This window comes from Caretta caretta, chromosome 1 (genome assembly GCF_965140235.1).
Source record: "Caretta caretta isolate rCarCar2 chromosome 1, rCarCar1.hap1, whole genome shotgun sequence".
NCBI classification, from domain to species: domain Eukaryota; kingdom Metazoa; phylum Chordata; order Testudines; family Cheloniidae; genus Caretta; species Caretta caretta.
The window spans coordinates 193,450,408-193,467,426 of record NC_134206.1 but is presented as its reverse complement, the minus strand read 5'-3'; the positions used below and the strand labels follow the sequence as shown (position 1 = coordinate 193,467,426).

Here is a 17,019-nt window from a genome sequence, read left to right as displayed (position 1 = left end):
CTTCCAACTTCCCCTTCCATGCTGGTACTTGGAGACAGATGTAGAGAACACATTTACTTTTTTGGTTCTCTCCTTTTCTGTGTGGAAATACTTTATCTTAATTAATGAAGATTCACAAATTAGGTATTCTCAGAAGAGAAGAGGTAACTTTCAAAGTAAGCACTTACCTTAAGATTTACTCAAATCTAACAAAATTCATTAAGGATGATAATGTTGGGATTCCCTCAGACCTCTCTCCATCAGCTTCCCAAGAACTCAATTCCACTTCATCACTCAGGTATTTTTATTTGGCGTACAATAGTGCTATGCGGAGTTGATAAGACTCAAAAGCGGGGGGCTGGATGCAGGGTACTTCACAGCTCCAAAGTTACTCTCTCACTTTTATATACATTACACATCCCTTTGCATTTACTATGCATTACATCACATATTTGTGTATTGGCTTGGTTACTTTGCGAGAACCAGTGCCCGTGCAGCATGTATTGTCCATGCTCTGTCCATGGTTCGGCTTCCTCTTTATCTCATCTCTACATTCCTAGTTTGTCTCTTATGTAGGTCATAACAAATAGTTCACTGTGTTCTCCCTCTTAGGTTAGTTTGCTCAGATATTCTTTTTAGTTTACTGACCTATATACTTACCTTAGTGCATATGTCCTGTTTTCAGTCCAATGATTGTTACTACCTAATCCTGTCTTCCAAAGAATGAGGTCTCCCTGTGTGTGTTAATTACTCATGTCAGGCTAGGCCTCAGCTAGAAATTATATCCCTAACATTTGAGTATTCATAGTTAAGGTTCTTAGTACACTGAGGTCTTTCCCTTAATTTAAAAAAATATTTTTAATTTGAACATAGAGAAATCAAATAATTCCCATTGTTTCAATTAGTACTTTTTTTCTGTACTGCAGACTGCAAAGTAAGCATCTCATATGCAAGTCTGATTACAAAGAACACATACCATAGGAAGAATAAGTAGAGTTAAAGAATACGAAGGTGCATGTAATTGGTGGTTGCCAATAAGTTACGTTTACAAAACACAGTTTCATTGTAGATCTATTAGTGGTGCGAGGAAACAAAAACTGTAGAATATGTATCCAGGGCGTTTCTGTGAAGGTATTACTATGGAGAATACTGATGTTACTGTTCATTTGGTCTTCACAAATATGCCAAGTTAAACTGTATAATCTTTTTATGCAGGATTGATCTTCCACCCACACACAAACCACCACCTTCATATGAGGAAAGAGCCCTTTCTGTATCTCAGAAAGAAGTCATGCTTCAGGTAGGTGAATGAGTAATTTTAACATTTAAAAACAGAGAATAAGCATGTGCTAACTAACATTATGTTGCTTACAAGAATACTTCAGTGTTATATGTACAGGTCCTTGTAACGGGAATTGACTAATGTTGGATTTTTGCAACATGATGATTTAAACTTAAGTGGAAGAAACAACTTTTACTGAAGTATTAAAGTATTAAAAGGGTTTAATTTTAATTAGCTATTTGTTTTCTCTATAATATATTAACTTTACATGGAAATGCTGTAATTTGCTGAAATTGGCATGTATTAAACACAACTGCCATAGCTGCTCTAAAGCAAAATAACTCGTAAATGATAGTTGGTTATTTTATGCTTCAGAATATTTTAGTGCACCTGAAAAGATGGGGACAGAACTGCATTGTTAGAAGTATTAATGGTTTGTCAGTGTAAGCTTCCTTACACAGATGAATTAATAATGCCCCCTGCCATGGAAGAACCACAGGAGTGGCCATCCTGTTAGCCTAGTGTATGGTCTTTCAGTAGTGGAGGTGCCTTACAATGATGGCTTCTGTGATTGGGGGAGTGGGGTCAGCAGGTATAGGCCCCTGAGTACCTTTGTCATAATTGAACTAGTCAACTCTGCTGTCAGTCAGACTTGGTTGATTTACTAGAAAGGTTTGTTCTGTATTAAGCAACATACATACAACTAATTTTAACATTCATTACTGAAAGCATCCTCAATGGGGAATATTAGTATTTAACTTTATGTAATGCACTATACCCAACCACCTCATAAAATTTAGAGGTGTTATGAGCCTCAAAACTGAGGCTGGATGTGGATTTTGAACCTCAGACCAGGAGTGAAATCCTGGTCCCATCGAAGTCAATGACAGAAATGACTTCACTCTACCTAGAGTTTCATTCATTAGGAGTGCTCTAATCTGGGCTTCAGTTCAGTATCCATAGTATTGAATGAAATTCTTGTTAAAGCTTTACCATATCAAGCTCCATTGTAATACAGGTTTGTAAAATACTTTGCAAATTCAGTCAATGGGCTGAAATTTTTCTGTAATTCCTTCCTCTTAACTTACTAACCATATAAAGCAAGAAAATTTTGATACACAAGATACTACCGTTTGAATATTGACTGCTCATTTTACCACAACGAGGTGAGAGAGAGAGAGAGGATGCAGCTGGGATAGCCTGAAATAATTAAGGCTCTAGTTATGTGTTAAGGAAAAGAAAAAGACCAGTGTGACTGTCTTGTACCTTAAATAGCAGGGAAGGCATCTGTTAGACCTTTGTTTTTTCTTTCACACAATCACTGAGATGAATTGGGTTTAAAAGCAACGGGACTTATTAAGGTGAAATGGGAAGAAAAGGGTGATGGAGATTTGGGCACCAGGAGAAGACTTCAGCTTTGGAACAAAGCTGAGTTTTCACACTGAATGCAGATTTGCCACTTGGTTCACACATTCTATAGTTTTTGTTCAGAATTGCCTGAAGGAAAATTTCTGCAAAAAAACAGCATTTCTTTCACCCTAGTTAAATAGTGAAGTCCTTAATTATGGAGTTATGGACCACTGTAAGACCAATAACATTGTAAGCCTGATGAAAACTTCTTCTCCCTCTCCTCCTGCTCCCCTTCCCCCCCCCCCCCATACACACACAATTCGGTCTCACTCTGATATCTCATAGAGATTGCTTTAAGCATCAAGGCTTAGTGTCTTGCAAAAGTATTAATTATGAAAACTGATGCTCTTATTGATGTAAATGTCCAGTCCCTTGTTCAAGTTTGAACATTCTTGACCTCAACTTCTTGAGGCAATCAGTTTCACAATCTAATCACAGATTGTGTGAAAAGTTATTTCCTGAATTCAATTTTGAATTTGCTGTCCGATAGTGTCACTAAATGTCTACTTGTTCTTGTGTAATGAGACTGGGAACTTCTGTCCTCCCTGTCTACCTTCTCTATTCCATTCATTATTTAAATTTTATCATGTCTGCTCTTATTCCTTTTAGTTCTATGGTAAACAATCCTAATATTTTTGCATGCCCTTGATCATTCTCACCACTGTTCTCTGAAACCCTTTGCATTCTGCAATAGACCTTTCTTTGAGATGTGGTGGCCAGTACTGCATCCACTGTTTCAGTTGAGGCCACACAAGTGATGTATACAATGTTCTTATATAAAAACTTTGTATTAGTCACTATCCTATTCCTTAGGCATCCTGATACCATTTCCTTTTTTTTTAAACCATGTATCTACCTTTAGTAGAGGTCTTCATTGAGCGGCCAACATTGACATCCGTGCCCCTTTTGTAAGAAGATTAAGTCTATTTAGACCCTTGGGAATTGTAAGAGAATTCTTGATTTTTTTTTCCATACAGTGTGCTTTTCTTTGCATTTTTTGACATTGCATTCACCTATTGTCATGCTGCCAAATAACCAAGCTTGTTTAGGTCAGTCTGAAAATCCTCAGTCCTTTGTGGTTCTCACTAATCTATAACTTCATATGAACTGTAAATTTTGTTTCCTCATTACTGGCCTCTCTCCCTACTCCAGACTATTAACAAATATATTAAACTCTTGGCCTTGGTATATAACCTTGGTGCGCTCTATTGTTAACCTTTCACCATAAGAAAAATCAGCCATTTAATTCTACTTTTGACTTTGTTTCCTAGTCAGTTACTGAACCATGACAAAATTTACTTTCTCACGTGATGACCATGTGGACTTTTTGTGGTAACTTATGAGGAATCTTGTCAGAGAATATTTGGAAGCTGAAATTAATATATTTTATCCATTTATCCTTTATCCATTACTTCATTGACATATTCAAAGATCTCTAAGATATTGAGACGCAAATTTTCTTTGCAGAAGAGGAGGTTTGGAATGAAGGTATAGAAGAACTTTAACTAAATACACTGTCTTAAAGTTAAAGGTCCTAATGGAGAAAGCAGTGCTTCTTCTTCAAATGCTAGTCCCCATTGTATTGCATTGTGGGGTTACGCATACGCACCATGCATTCAGAGCTGGAGAATTTGAAAGTAGCATCCACTGGTCTGTGCAAGTGCTCTGGTTCACCTTATGCCTCTGTCTGAGGGAATAAAGGGCAGGTCATACTAACTGCCTCTCCAGTTCCTTCTCACCACCAAATGAGAACCTTCAGCGTCCATGGCTTTGGCTTCATTCTACAAAATAGGAATTACGTAGTTCATAAATAGTTAACACTTTTAAGAGTTTTTACAGTTAGTGTTAGTCTCCTGAGGGGACCCCCATACCCTGTTTGGGTGCCAGACTATGCCCAGGACTCCAGGCATCAAACTCTGCTTCCTGTCTGCGATTCTTCTTGGTCAGTGATGAGCACCAGCGCTGCCTGTATTACCTTGGGGAAGTCCACATCATGGCGAGGTGCAGTATTTCCCAGTCATTCCCTAGCCATACCTGAGAAGGGCAGGAACTTTTGTCTCCACAGATATCTCATGGAGAAGACCATGTGTCCTCAATCGGACCCAGAATGGGAACCCTCCTCCCCCCTCTGGACTTCATCAGGGCAACCTCAAATTCTACCTCTGCAAGAGCATATCTGCCCAAGAACAGGTTCCAAGCCATGAAAACTATCATCGCTCACGTCCCAAACAATCTTTGAGTACCGGTCAAGTCATGTCTGTCTCTTTCCTAGGTCATATGGCCTCATGCACCTATGTCACCCCATTCAGAAGACTCTATCTTTGTTGCTTTCAAACACAGCTGCAGTCAGTATATTCTCTAAATTGCCATTCCATGAACCTCTTGGTGACATTTCCAGTCAAAGTAGTATTTTCTCTGCTGTGATGGACAAATCCTCATCAGGTATGCATGGGAGTCCCTTCTTCAAGAGTGTTTCTGTGGGTGCTCCACCTTAGGTGTTGGTGCTCCCTGTGCCTGAAATGGCACAGACACCTAAGGAGGAGCACCCACAGGAACAACCATCTTGAAGAACCTCAGTTACTGCACAAGGTGAGTCACCTTCTCTTTTCTCCCTTCCACTCTGGACAGGAGCGTTATTACAGATCCATCCCTGTTAGGTTGGAGAGCCCACATGAACAGCCACACAGCACAAGGTACCTGGACCTCTCGAGTGTTCAGGAAAGCTGAATCCAAAAGAAATCAAATGAAATCTCTTTAGTTGAAACCAAAACGAATATTTTCAGGCATTTTTAAAGTGCTAAATTCACAAAATGGCCAGAGGTGAGCATAGTGCTGCTGCCCTCCTTGGTAAGTTGTAGCTCAGTGGTTAGGACATTCACCTATGGTGTGGGAGACGGGGTTCAATTCACCCATGTGAATTGGTGGGGGGAATTGAATTTCATTGTCCCTTGTTGCAGGAGTCTAGTGGGGAATATGGAATAGTCTGGCGGGGGCTTTGTCAGAGTCTCCTAGTGAAGGTGTAATTATGTGTAAATAAATAATAATTAGTCATTGGAGCATAGACTTGAACGTGAGTGTCCTACGTCCTTGGTGAATGATCTATCCAATGCTACGGAGTCATGCCAGGTTTCTGGCTGAGTGATTCTATTAATTGCCACAATGAATGACCATTGCCACCACCTCTCTCCGTTGGGTATTCTGTGAATGGCCTGTAGGTCTCAGGGAAAAGAAACTTGCTGCAACTATTGGTCAAATTAACAAATTGCTTTGGGTTGATCAAAACTGCATTTTTGGCAAACAAACTATTTGTCAAAAAAAAACTTTACCAAGCTCTACAGAAGACATTAGTACCACTTGTTGCCTCTACTTTTTGTTAGGGGTCATTAAGAAAAAGGCCTGGTGTTTTTATGGGGAATATTGGAAAAGCAGCAGTACTGTTGTCATATGTGCTTACTTAAAACAGGAAAAGCACAAATTGAACTTCAACTAATTGACTAATTTGAGTGTGAAAGATGAAAAAAATTGAGCAGTTACTGAATCAAGTACGTCTGATGGGTTTCTATTGGACAATGTATTGTAATCAATCTCCTACAACTACTGTAGTTTATAATATGCTGGCTAGACATAATCTCACAGTACTTTATGGATTCTAAGGCTGGAAGGGACTGCTGTGGTCATCTAGGCTGACTTCCTGTATAGCACAGGCCATGGAACTTCCCTAAAATAATTCCGAGAGCATATCATTTAGGAAAAAGTCCACTCTTGATTAAAAATTCAGTGATGAAGAATCCATCACAACCCTTGGTAAATTGTTCCAATGGTTAATTACTCTCACCATTAAAAGTTTATGCCTTATTTCCAGTCTGAATTTGTCTTCAATTTCCGGCCATTGGATCAGGTTACATTTTCTGTGCTAGATGGAAGAGCCCCATTGCTAAATATTTGTTCCCCATCTTATAGACAGTAATCAAGTCACCTTTTAACCTTATCTGTCTTAAGCTAAATTGATTGAGCTCCTTGAGTCTATAAGTATAAGGCATGTTTTCTAATCCTTTAATTCTTCTCATGGCTCTTCTCTGAACCCCCTCCAATTGATCATCATCCTTCTTGAATTGTGGGCACCAGAACTGAACACTGTATTCCCACAGCAGTTGCACTGGTGCACTAGTAAAATAACCCCTCCACTCGTTCTTGAGATTCCCTTGTTGATGGATCCATCTTTTGGCCACTGTGTATTACCCTGGGAGCTCGTGTTCAGCTGACTTATCCACCATGACGCCCAAAAGATTTTCAGAGTCACTACTTCCCAGGATAGTCATTCTGTAAGTATCACCTAAATTCTTTGTTGCCAGATGTATATATTTACATTTAGCCATATTAAAATACATATTATTTTCTTGCACCCCTGTTACCAAGCGATCTAGAGTGTTCTATATCAGTGACTTGTCTTCATTATTTACCACGCCGCCAGTTTTCAAGCCATTTCAGATTTCATCAGTGGTGATTTTTTTTCTTCCAGCATTGATTAAAAATCCTAAATAGCATAGGACTAAGAACTGATGTCTACAGATCCCACTGAAAACAGACCTGCTTAGTAACAATTCCTTGTTTACAATTACATTTTGAGACCTATCAGTTAGCCAGTTACTGTTAATCCATTTAATACAGAGATATGCAGTGAGAAGTTCATGGGCCAGATGTGGCCCACCGAGGCTTCCAGCGTGACCTGCTAGCTCACCTTAAAAAATGTTTAGAGTTACATTCATGAACAGTGATGCACTGCCTATCATTTGCCTATGACTTCCTTAGTAAGTAACTTACTGGCAGTGCTTAATTTGTAATGAAAAAGGTGCCGGGGCTCAGCTCTGGGACAAATTAAACACCAGCTGGGCGGCTGGAGAGCAACAGCTGCTTGCCGACTGCCCGGCTCAGAAGGCAATGCCACCGCTAGCAGTGTGGCGGAAGTAACAGTGGCATGGGGTATTGCCACCCTTACTTGTGCGCTGCTGCTGCTGGTCAGCCAGGGAATGGCAGATGCTGGCTGGGAGCCCAGAGGTGCCAGGGCTCATCCCCAGCGCAAATTAAGCATTTGTTACTGGATCTTAAGTTCTCACAATAGCGATACAATTGTGTCCTTTTTTTTTAGTTAGTGATGGAAACAGAGCCAAAAATCAACACGACTGGGAGTAAATGTCACACAGTCAACAGCAAAACCAAGCTTTTAATCCACACTGGACAGCAGATTTTCTTTTTTATTAAACTACCCCCTTTAAATGCAAAACCTTTGTGTTTTAATATGCCAAATGACTGCATCAGTCTGTAAGGCTGTCAACATGAGGCACCACTTTGAATCAAACCACAGTAACTTCAACGTGGCCTATCCTCTTGGCAGTGTTGTGAGATGTGACAAAATGGAAAATCTGAAGTCTTTGTATCACACTTTAAATTTTATTGTCACAGCATCAGCCAATCTACAAGAAAAAGCAACACTTCCTTCTCTTTGGATCATGTTGGTACTGGTTAAAAGGAGAGCCTTTCCTGGATGTTTGTGAAAGAGTGAACATTGGAAATGCTGGAAGTGCTTTTTGTTGAAGATAAAAGCAAAGATGATGTGCACCATGTGAAGCAAGATCCCCTGTCTGATTCCACTGCAGTGTGAAGATTGGATGTAATTTATGAGGATTGGTTGTGAGCACTGCTTTCCAATTTAAAAAAATGCCAAATATAGGTTTCTTGCAGTGGATGATCAAGTGATTTAAGTGACACTGCCCAGCTATCGCTGTTGGTTAGATTTTATGATCGTCGATGAAAATTTTTGTGCATAATACAATTAGAAACCTACACCACAGAAGAGATCATTTTTGAAAAGGTAAAAGTATTTTTTAAAAAAAAAAAAATAGTAGTTTTAGACCTGGAGAAAGTTAACTTGCTTGTTACAGACTGATGTCCCTCCATGACAGGGAAAGAGAAGGGCTTTGCTTCACATTTGGCAGCAATACATGCTTCATTAAATATACTTCACTGCATCATTTACCAGACTATTCTGTGCGGTAAGTTTTCTGGGGACATGAAAAAAAACAATGGTGTTGTAATTAGATTACATTGTGTATGTGAACCACATACACTCAACTTCTAGCTTGCATCATCGTCTTTTTAAAGCTTTTTTTACAAGACATTTTGGCTGAATACGGAGACCTGTTGCAGCATGACTACTTTCTCTGGTTAAGGAGGGGGAGTGTGTTAGAGATGTTTGTGTACTTCAAAAAGAAATAGAATTTCTTTCAAACCACAAGACTTGCAAGTTCCTGCAATTTATGAATGATGTTCCCTCTGTCACAAGTAGCCTTTTTGTGCCATATTGCTGGTCACTTTAATTTTCTCAACTTGCAACTTCAAGGCCATGCAAGCAGTGTCAGGAATCTGTTTGAAAAAGTATGTGCCTTTCAGAGGAATCTTGTAATCTTTCGGGGAGACGACAGGAGAGATGTTGCACTTTCCCACATTGCATGTAGTAGCTACAGATGAAATGTCTGTGAAAATGATACAAGAATTCCTAAACAATCTGAGCGAAAATTTTAAAATGAGATTTCAGAATTTTAAAATTCTGAAGGATTTGCTTTTATTTGTTCGTGATGCATTTTGTTGTCTCTGCTGAAGCAAAGAACACTGGCCTTCTGAAGCAAAGAACAATCTTGATTCAGCTGATGAAGGTGCCTTTCAATTAGAAATTGTAAGACTCCAGAGCTCTGATGTCTTGAAGGCAAAATTCAGAGTAGTGGGACTTTGTGATTTCTGGACTCAGGAGGCTGACCAGTTTCAGAATAGCCAGAATCTAGTAATTTATCTTTTTAAAAGATGCTTGGATCAACATCTCTGCTAATCTGGGTTTTCTACCATAAATATGATAAACCAACACTGATTGCCTGACAGATGAGCATCTTCACCAGTGCATTCATGTTGCCCTGGCCTCCTACAAATCACTCTTCACAAAGCTTGCCAGAGGTCGTCAATGTCTCCTCTCCCATTAGAGATTGCAACATTTATCTTTTAATAAAGTTTATAATCAACATTACCACCCGTGTTTGTGGCAATCAGTCTTCATTTATTGGCAGCCTAAGTTTGTGGTTTTTGGGGGTTTTTTTTGGTCAGCTTTCTGCACAAATGGCCTGCCTCTTGTCATGAAATTCTCGAATTGGCCTGCAGGTCAATCTAATTGAGTATCACTGATTTAATGTGTGTGCCATGTTAATTTTCTATATTCTAGTTTTTTAATCAAAATGTTGTGTGGTACTAAGTAAAATGCCTTACAGAAGTCTAAGTATATTACATCAACACTATTACCTTTATCAATCAAACTTGTAATCTTACCAAAAAAAAAAGTAAGTTTTGACAGGATCTGTTTTCCATAAACCCATGTTGATTTGCATTAATTACATTGTCTGCCTTCAGTTGTTTGTTTGAGTCCCATATCAGCCTTTCCATTATCTTTGTGGGATCGATGTCAGGCTGACAAGCCTATAAAATGTATAGTCTGGTTGGTCCTAGGATGCCATTTTCAGGAATTGTCATGCAGCACTTGAGTAACCATGGGATTATCATTTTGCCTATAAATCAGGTGAATAACTGGCATTTATTGAGCCTGTACTTCTTTCAGGGCTTGTCTTCACTACCAGGGTAAGTCTACCTAAGTTATGTCGACTCCAGCTACGTTATTCATGTAGCTGGAGTCGACATAACGTAAGTCGACTTTCCTAAGACACTCTCCCGTTGACTTAACTTAATCTTCTTGGGGAGCTGGAGTGCTGGGGTTGACTAGAGAGTGCTCCGTCATCGATTTAGTGTGTCTTCGCTAGATCTGCTAAATAGTCACCTGCTGCATCAATTGCAGCAGCGTCGATCTCCCCGGTAGTAGAGACAAGCCCTAAATCAAGATAATAGAATTTAATAAAATTTGCAGATGACACAAAGTTGGGAGGTATTGCCAATATGGAGGAGGACCAGAATATCATACAAGAAGATCTGGATGACCTTGTAAACTGCAGTAATGGAAATGGGATGAAATTTAATAGTGAAAAGTGCAAGGTCATGCATTTAGGGACTAACAACAAGAATTTTCCTATAAGCTGGGGATTTTAGTGGAAAGTGGCAGAGTAGGAGAAAGACGTATGTCTGTTTGGCCGCTCATAGTCATCCTATGATCAACAGTGTGATGTGGCCATGCAAAAGGCTAATGAAGTCCTAGGATGCATCAGATGAGGTATTCCAGTTAAGACAGGGAAGTGTTAGTACCATTCTAGAAGGCACTGGTGAGACCTCATGTAGTACATTGTGTGCAGTTCTGGTCTCCCGTGTTTATTAAAGATCAGTTCAAACTGGAATAGGTGCAGAGAAGGGCTACTAGGATGATCCAAGGAATGGAAAACCTACCTTAGGTGATGAGACTCGAGCTTGGCTTGTTTAGCCTAACCAAAAGAAGGCTGATAGGAGAAACTATTGCTTTCTATAAATGTATCAGAGGGATAAATACGCTTGAACATCGGCAACTGCCAGTAGCAAAAATCCCCAATGGCTGGAGAGGGGACACTAGATGGGGAGGCTGCGAGTTACTACAGAGAATGCTTTCCCAGGTATCTGCCTGGTGGGCTTTGGCCACATGCTCAGGGGCTAACTGATTGCCACATTTGGGGTCAGGAAGGAATTTTCCCCCAGGTCAGATTGGCAGAGACCCTGGGGGGGGGGGTTGCCTTCCTTTGCAGCATGGAGCATGAGTCACTTGCAGGTTTAAACTAGTGTAAATGGTGAATTCTCTGTAACTTGAAATCTTTAAAACATGATTTGAGAACTTTAGTAACTCACAGGTTAGAGGTCTATTACACAAGTGGGTGGGTGAGGTTCTGTGCCTGCAACGTGCAGGAGGTCAGACTAGATGATCACAGTGGTCCCTTCTGGCCTTAAAGTCAGAGTATGAATAATAAAATTGAACTAAACTATGCGGACATTTAGTCCAGTGGTAGACACAGTCCAAACGGATGTGATTAATCATGTCTTTTATTTGGGCACACTAGCCCAAAACACTTGAGATGCTAAAAGAATCAGTCAGTAATCAATGGCCTGTGTGTCCTTGCATAATCTGAAGGATAAGGGCTGTTTCAAGGTCTAAAAAGACCAGGGATACAAGTCAGCGTTCTGCAGATGTTGAATACTGAAAATTTCAGATTTGAAAATGTCACTCAGATTATACTCTTGCCTCTCTATTTGCTCACACTGGAATTCCAACCTATTGCTTGTTCTTATTTCAATACAGTGATTAAGTGTCTCGCTCCATCTGAAAAATTATAATGCCAAATTTCACGTGGAATATCGCGCTTGAGCCAGACTTCCACATAGTTCTTGATTTTTTTTTTGTATGTGCAAATTACTCCAGGCAAAAAACATGGAGACTAAGGCACATGCAATAACGCCCTACAATTCAAATTCCTGGTATTAATGGAAACATAGATTGCTAAAGTCATGATGACATTGAAATGAAGGATAATGTAGGACAGGCAGAATAATGTGACTGTAAACGTACATGTCATTAAGTTTATCACTTTTTCTTTACTGGTGAAATGTTAAGTAGAGAAACTCATGGTTTTATAAAGAATATTTTTACAGAGGCTATGATTTTCCATCTCCATCGAGTCTAAGGTGGGTTGAGTACTATACTGCCACTTAAGAACCTAATGTTCTTCTTTTCAAGGATTTGGTGAAACATTTCTTATTGTAGATGGCTATAAATTGTATCTGGTACATCAATACATAAGACAAAGAGGTCTTCTCTGATGCAGGACTCTATTATACAAGATACATAGATTAAGCCAAAGCCCAAGTGCCTCTAAAGGCAATGCGTATGGAGATTTGTGTTTGGATATCTTCATCAAAGTGGATTGGACAGAGTGAGTAAAGATGCTGGGTATACATGAAATAGAACTACTGCAAAAAAGGAGAGCATGTAAGAGCAAAGCAGAAAGTGAGACTGAGATAAGAGGAATAGTAAGAGATGTTCAGGAGTATATGGAATAAGAGGAAAAGCAAAAACAGACAACAGTGTGCAGTTAAACAGAACCTTGCAGCTGAAGATGGTTGAAATCAAAATATGAAAGTTTGGGGCTCACCAGAGAGGGGATGTCACCAGTGTGTGAGAAGAAAAATTATCATTTTATAAGCATATTGGAGTTATGTCAGCAACTCAGAGGAGCCAACTTGATCTGAAATGAAAGATGAACCAGGCTTTAGTGGTGGAGAAAGAGAGAGGCTGATTCTTTCCTTTCGTAATCTCTCGTAAAATGATATGATTTAAGAAGAACCTTCTTGTTGAGAGTTGTCTTGTATTCCCAGATGTGTGATATGGCACCCAGCCTCAAGCTGCAGAACTTCCTTGAAAAACTGTCATTTGCGAGGAGAGTGCCCAAGAGATCTTGAAACAGTGATATCACTCTACTCTATAAAAGGGAGTGCAAGTAGTTGTTTAAAATAAACCCCTCAAATGAAAATATTACTTTGTACCAGAATGGACGATCCAATAAGTACTTGGCTAATTGATGAAGTGAGCTGTGGCTCACGAAAGCTCATGCTCAAATAAATTGGTTAGTCTCTAAGGTGCCACAAGTACTCCTTTTCTTTTTGCGAATACAGACTAACACGGCTGTTCCTCTGAAACATCTCTAGCCACAGTTATTTCTAAAGCTAATATAACAAATAACCATTAATTGACTCAAGTTGTATTGAGTTTAAATAATGAAATTGACTATTCAAATCTGAGAATTGATCAGTACATAAAATCTTGAGATTTATTTGATACTCATGTTGTAGTTTTATTTAAGATTTAAAACTCTTGATTTTAAGTAGAGGATGCTCTGATTAGAAATATAAAGCTCTATTCAAACTTAGTTTTCCAAGAACCATGGAAGTCTCCTTGCAAGTTAAAGATGTATGTATACAAGAACCTTCACAGTACTTTAGAAGTGCAAAATATTAGTTAAATAATGTTTCAGGTTTGCTGTATTGCACATTTTACAGCTAATCCTGGCAATAGCTTGATGAAGGGAACACTAATCTTAGTTTAGTCCTGTGGTCTTGAATATTTGATACTTTGTTTCCCTGAGTAAGTATTTTAGTTGAATTGGAGGTATGCTGTGCTATCTGAGGAACAAATGTGTCCAAAATGAAGTAGGGAGAGGCTTTTTGACCAGAACAAATGGTATAGATCCTAATCGTTACTAGGGCATTATTTTAAAATATTTAAAAACAGTGTACATGATCCTAAATATGTTTGACATTTGCTTTTACAAATATTTCAGATTGAAGGTGGACATAAAAATACTAAGCATTTGTTTAACTCTTTCTTTGTTAGTCATCTTGAATTATATTATTAACTTCCATGGGAAGAGAATTAAGCCAAGGGTGGGTGAGTGGTAAATTGCTACCAGAAATGTCTTAAACATAATACTTCCCCCTTCCTCTACATAATATATTCCTTTTTCAGAGGTGAGGTAATGTACCAAACAATTTTGGGCTAAAGCATCCAAAGAAATTGATAGATGTTTTTGAGACATTGGCCAGTGGGTTTTGACTTGGGCCATTTCAGATGCATCAAATAGTATTCAGCTGCTTTCCTCTGTTTCAGAAATGATGTAAGAATCTCTCTCTATTGGTCTATACAGTTTGTACTTAACACTAACTACTATTAAATGTTGAAAATGGTGATATTTTGAGATAAAAAATTAACTTCACTCTGGATTGTTTGAAAAAGAAATGGACTGCTAAGAAGGGTGATGGGAAATCTGCTTCTCTTTTTAGATGCTGTCCTTGGCCCTTGAACTTAATAAAGATAAATAATTCAGTCTCGTACAGTTTACTGACTGAATTTATGAGTATTCTAAATGTAGAACTTGAATCAAATGAAGATATGCTACAAATGCAAAAGGCATAGTATCTATTAGCTGAGACTCAACAAGTTAATAGTAGGACTTTTTAGGCTAGATTAAAGAAAATCACATGAGACTTCACAAAGTGTGCTTTACATGGAAATACTTCTAAAGATGTGGATTACAAATTGACAGTCTGAAGAAGCTGTAATCTTTCATTTGCTTGATCAGCACCAGCTCTTCAGCATCTAAATGTTACATTACTAACGAAAGCAAATGTCTCGAGTAACTGTATTCTGATTTTAAGTGGTTGGAATTTTAAAATAGTAAATCACCCTTGATTATAATTAAAGATGATGGGTCAGTGCCACAAAGATGAAACTCAGACTGCATGTTCTCTAAATTTTGAAGGCATTGTGTCTTAGGTCTTGAGTTGCATAATGGGTCCATCTGCTGTTAACAGAAATTTATTTCTGAAAAGCACCCACTGTAAACCTTAAAATGTTGCAATTTTTCATTAGAAACAGAACACTAAATTGAAACATTTCAGTGCATAAAAAATAACAGTAAATTATAAAATTTAACTGAGTAACCTAATGATAGAGAGTTGGTGTGAAATGTTGATTGGAAGTTAAAAATGAACTGAAGTCTGACTTCATATTTTTATTCAACTACTGTTCATTTGTTTTTTTTCCAGCAGCTGAACACTGAAATTCAGCTACCCCTGGGGGTGAGGGTAGTAGTCAAACATCTGGCCGAAGTTGTGAAATACTCATGACTAAAAAGCTAACTTGCTAAGCCAAAATTTTGGCTGTACTATGTTTATGCATAGCTAAGCTTTCTATATAATGAGTATTCTCCCTTCCAGAAGTGTGCACAGAATGTGATGGTCAGTGTTCTACTGCCTTAATTTTAACTTTAACTTTAATTACAAAATACCATAGTCAGGTTCTGTCTTGCTGTGACTGCCGAAATAATGTCCAATTTGATTAAATCCTGTGAAGACAACCTATTAAATATATGCATGGTGTGGGAATAGCAACAACGCTAGCACTTCTTAAAATATTGGTATCATTTTTTAAGTGGGAATAAACCAGACTACTTATTGTCACTGGGATAGTTAGAAACAAAAACTTAGGAAATGACCTCACCACACATTAAGCAGTGGGGGGTCATTGTCTGGCTTGTAGAAAAAGGTGTATGGCCCTTTTAAGGGCTAGATAGCCAGAGAGTGACTTGCTGCTGCAGCAGCTTCAGCCTGGGGATGCTGACCCATTCCTCCCCTGATGACACGAAGAGATGGAGGACTATTTAGGTCCATGTCGGCACAGGAAAAGCCCTCTTTTATCTGGACCAGGCAAGTGGTGAGGTCCCAGCACCTGCTTGGGTGGGATCAGGATGGGTAAATGATTAGGGAATTACCTGCACTGTATACTTTTATCTGCTGGGTACTCCCTGACATTCAGGAATAAAGTTGTAGCCTAATTAAACCGCATCTAGTGTGTCCTGATCTCCTGGCATATCTGGATGCAGGTTTGAAGGTGAGGTGGGAAAAGAAGAAGAATGTGAACAGTAAGACATCTAACCACTTAACAGAGCTTGGAAATAGAAGCAGGACTACCAAAACTGTCTGAATTAATGTTTGTCCTTGTACTTTTTTAACATGAGTGAGTAATAACTTTGCTATTAGTGGTCACAAATCTTTAGTATAATTAAATTGAGCCTCTTTGCTCATAATTATTTAGCCCTTTTGTATACAGTACTAGACAGCATTATAATCTTTAAGTCAGACTGAGATGAAGGTCTTGTTTTCAGAGTTATATGTTTTTTAGAATTATTTTTGAGCGACAAGCTGCTCAGTGGATGGAAATACTTTTTATGTAGGCTCTGGAAGTTTTACAAGTATCTTGTTGCATTACTGATGAATAAAACTTAATTATGGCAGCCTTGTGAATGGCTGTGTTCTGGTTTAACTTGTGTCACAGTAATACATGGATAATTATAGGATATAGAACCCAACTAAAACAAATATTTTCTGTTAAACTCCAATCGTGCTGTGTAGTGAGGTGAAGACTCACCAGTGCGGCACCTCCTGCTGGTCACCTGGGAATTGGCTCTTTTCCAGCTTACGGAGTGCCCTCTGCAGGCCGGTGTCTCGCCTGCTGCTGGCCCCATGTCCCTCCCAGACCTCAGTGCCCTTTACCCTGGGGTTCTGCCCAAGCAGTACCCCCACACTCTGGGTCTCCCCTCCCTTGGGAACCGCCCCCCTCTAAATCCACCTTGCCTCAGTGGCTACTGCCAGTCATCATCAAGCCCCCGCTCACTGGGGCAGACTGCAGTCTGTAATGGCCGCTCATCATTGGCAAGGGGTTCGGACCTGCTGCCTTTGCCTATCCCCAGCTGCAGCCCCAGTACCTTTCGAAGGCCTTCAACAAGGCCTGC

The 17,019-nt window shown here is 39.2% G+C and overlaps 1 protein-coding gene across 3 annotated transcripts in view; it reads left to right on the top strand.

Annotated features, from left to right (window-relative positions):
* The window catches only part of NECTIN3 (nectin cell adhesion molecule 3), a 118,607-nt gene that overhangs the window by 79,342 nt on the left and 22,246 nt on the right, over positions 1–17,019 (top strand). For 2 of the 3 annotated variants that reach the window (XM_048870577.2, XM_075118287.1), the window contains one exon: positions 1,195–1,279. The exons of the other annotated variant lie outside the window; for it this stretch is intronic. In XM_048870577.2, the coding sequence (XP_048726534.2) occupies positions 1,195–1,279 (85 nt within the window). The remainder of the gene's footprint in view (positions 1–1,194; positions 1,280–17,019) is intronic. 3 annotated transcript variants of the gene reach the window in all.